General features: G+C 44.0%; 2 protein-coding genes across 2 annotated transcripts; both read right to left on the reverse strand.

The window, feature by feature from the left end:
- Positions 1–100: 100 nt before the first annotated feature.
- LOC103905155 (uncharacterized protein slr0903-like) lies at positions 101–631 on the reverse strand. Its single transcript, XM_009286736.1, has one exon. It carries the CDS (start codon positions 629–631, stop codon positions 101–103), a length of 531 nt encoding a protein of 176 aa, XP_009285011.1.
- Positions 632–831: 200 nt separating this feature from the next.
- Positions 832–1,314, reverse strand: LOC109279693 (cyclic pyranopterin monophosphate synthase accessory protein-like). The gene has a single exon (XM_019474028.1). The coding sequence runs from the start codon at positions 1,312–1,314 to the stop codon at positions 832–834; it is 483 nt and encodes a 160-aa protein (XP_019329573.1).
- Positions 1,315–1,341: the final 27 nt, after the last annotated feature.

Here is a 1,341-nt window from a genome sequence, read left to right on the forward strand (position 1 = left end):
CCGCCATGACCAACCGATGAATACAAGAGTGCCGATAAGAAAAATAAAACCGCTAAAACAATCGATTGCATTATATTTTAACCATGCTTGTTAAAAATTTTTAGCCATTATTCGATAGCCACAAACTCTCACTACTATCTCCATAAAACTCTTGCTTCCACACAGGAATGTCGGCTTTAATCGCATCAAGTAACCAACGACACGCATCAAATGCAGGATAACGGTGATGAGCCGTCACCCCAATCCACACTGCCATGTCACCAATAGCCAAGTCACCAATACGATGAATCGCCACGGCGTCTTCGATGTCAAATTGGGTTTTGGCCTGTTCGATGAGTTTTTTGCCTTGATTGATAGCGAGTTTTTCATAACCGTAATAAGTCAGCTTGGTGACGGGTCGAGCGTTGTTATGATTGCGTACCCAACCTTCGAAAGTTGCTAATGCCCCACAGTTGCCATTGAGCAAAGCTTGTTTCAGCCGTCTGTCATCTATTGGCTTATCAAGTAACGCAAAGCCTTGATTAATAGCAGTTTGGTAGGCTTCGTCTTCGTTTAGAAGAATTTTGGATGAGCCTTGGTGTAATGAAGTCATGCTAACCCCCAGCCACAGGCGGAATAAAGGCGACCACATCACCGTCTTGAATGGGTGCGTTCCAATTGGTGATTTCGTGATTGATTGCAACCGCAATCTTTTGTTGGGGTAATTTAAACTGATATTTATCGGTCAAAAATTGGTACAACTCGGTCAAGCTGTCACCGTCAAAGGTTATGCGATCTTCGTCTTTGCCTGCACTTTCGGCAAGACTAGCAAAGTATAAAATCTCTAAATGTTTAGTTGTTGACATAATCAGACTTGCCCCCTGTTTTGTTTAACAATTTGATATCACTGATAATAATGTCGTGCGATAAGGCTTTGGTCATGTCATAAATGGTTAGGCAAGCGACTGACACGGCGGTCAAGGCTTCCATTTCGACCCCTGTTTTGTGGGTGACTTTGGCAGTGGCGGTGACGTTAATGGCAAAATTGTCGTCCTCATAGTCAAAGCTGATTTTGACACCGTCTAGCGGTAGTTGGTGGCAAAGTGGAATGAGTTCATGGGTGCGTTTGCTTGCCATGACCCCTGCGATATGGGCAGTTTGGGTGATTGAGCCTTTTTTGGTCATACCGTCTGCGGTTTTGATGGCGTGGTAGATGTCGGTTGGGAAAATCACTTTACCTGTGGCGGTGGCGGTGCGATGGGTAGGGGGTTTGGCGGATACATCGACCATTGAGATATCGCCGTTTGCATCTAAATGGGTTAAATTGTTTGTCATTTTTTAATTCTCTAATTTTTGTAAAGA

The sequence above is a fragment of the Aptenodytes forsteri genome, unplaced genomic scaffold (genome assembly GCF_000699145.1).
Source record: "Aptenodytes forsteri isolate BGI_AS27 unplaced genomic scaffold, ASM69914v1 Scaffold1465, whole genome shotgun sequence".
Taxonomy (NCBI): domain Eukaryota; kingdom Metazoa; phylum Chordata; class Aves; order Sphenisciformes; family Spheniscidae; genus Aptenodytes; species Aptenodytes forsteri.

Bases quoted from the DNA above. Each gene is read 5' to 3' on its own strand.
- LOC103905155 (XM_009286736.1), bottom strand. From the start codon at position 631: ATGTGGTCGCCTTTATTCCGCCTGTGGCTGGGGGTTAGCATGACTTCA.
- LOC109279693 (XM_019474028.1), bottom strand. From the start codon at position 1,314: ATGACAAACAATTTAACCCATTTAGATGCAAACGGCGATATCTCAATG.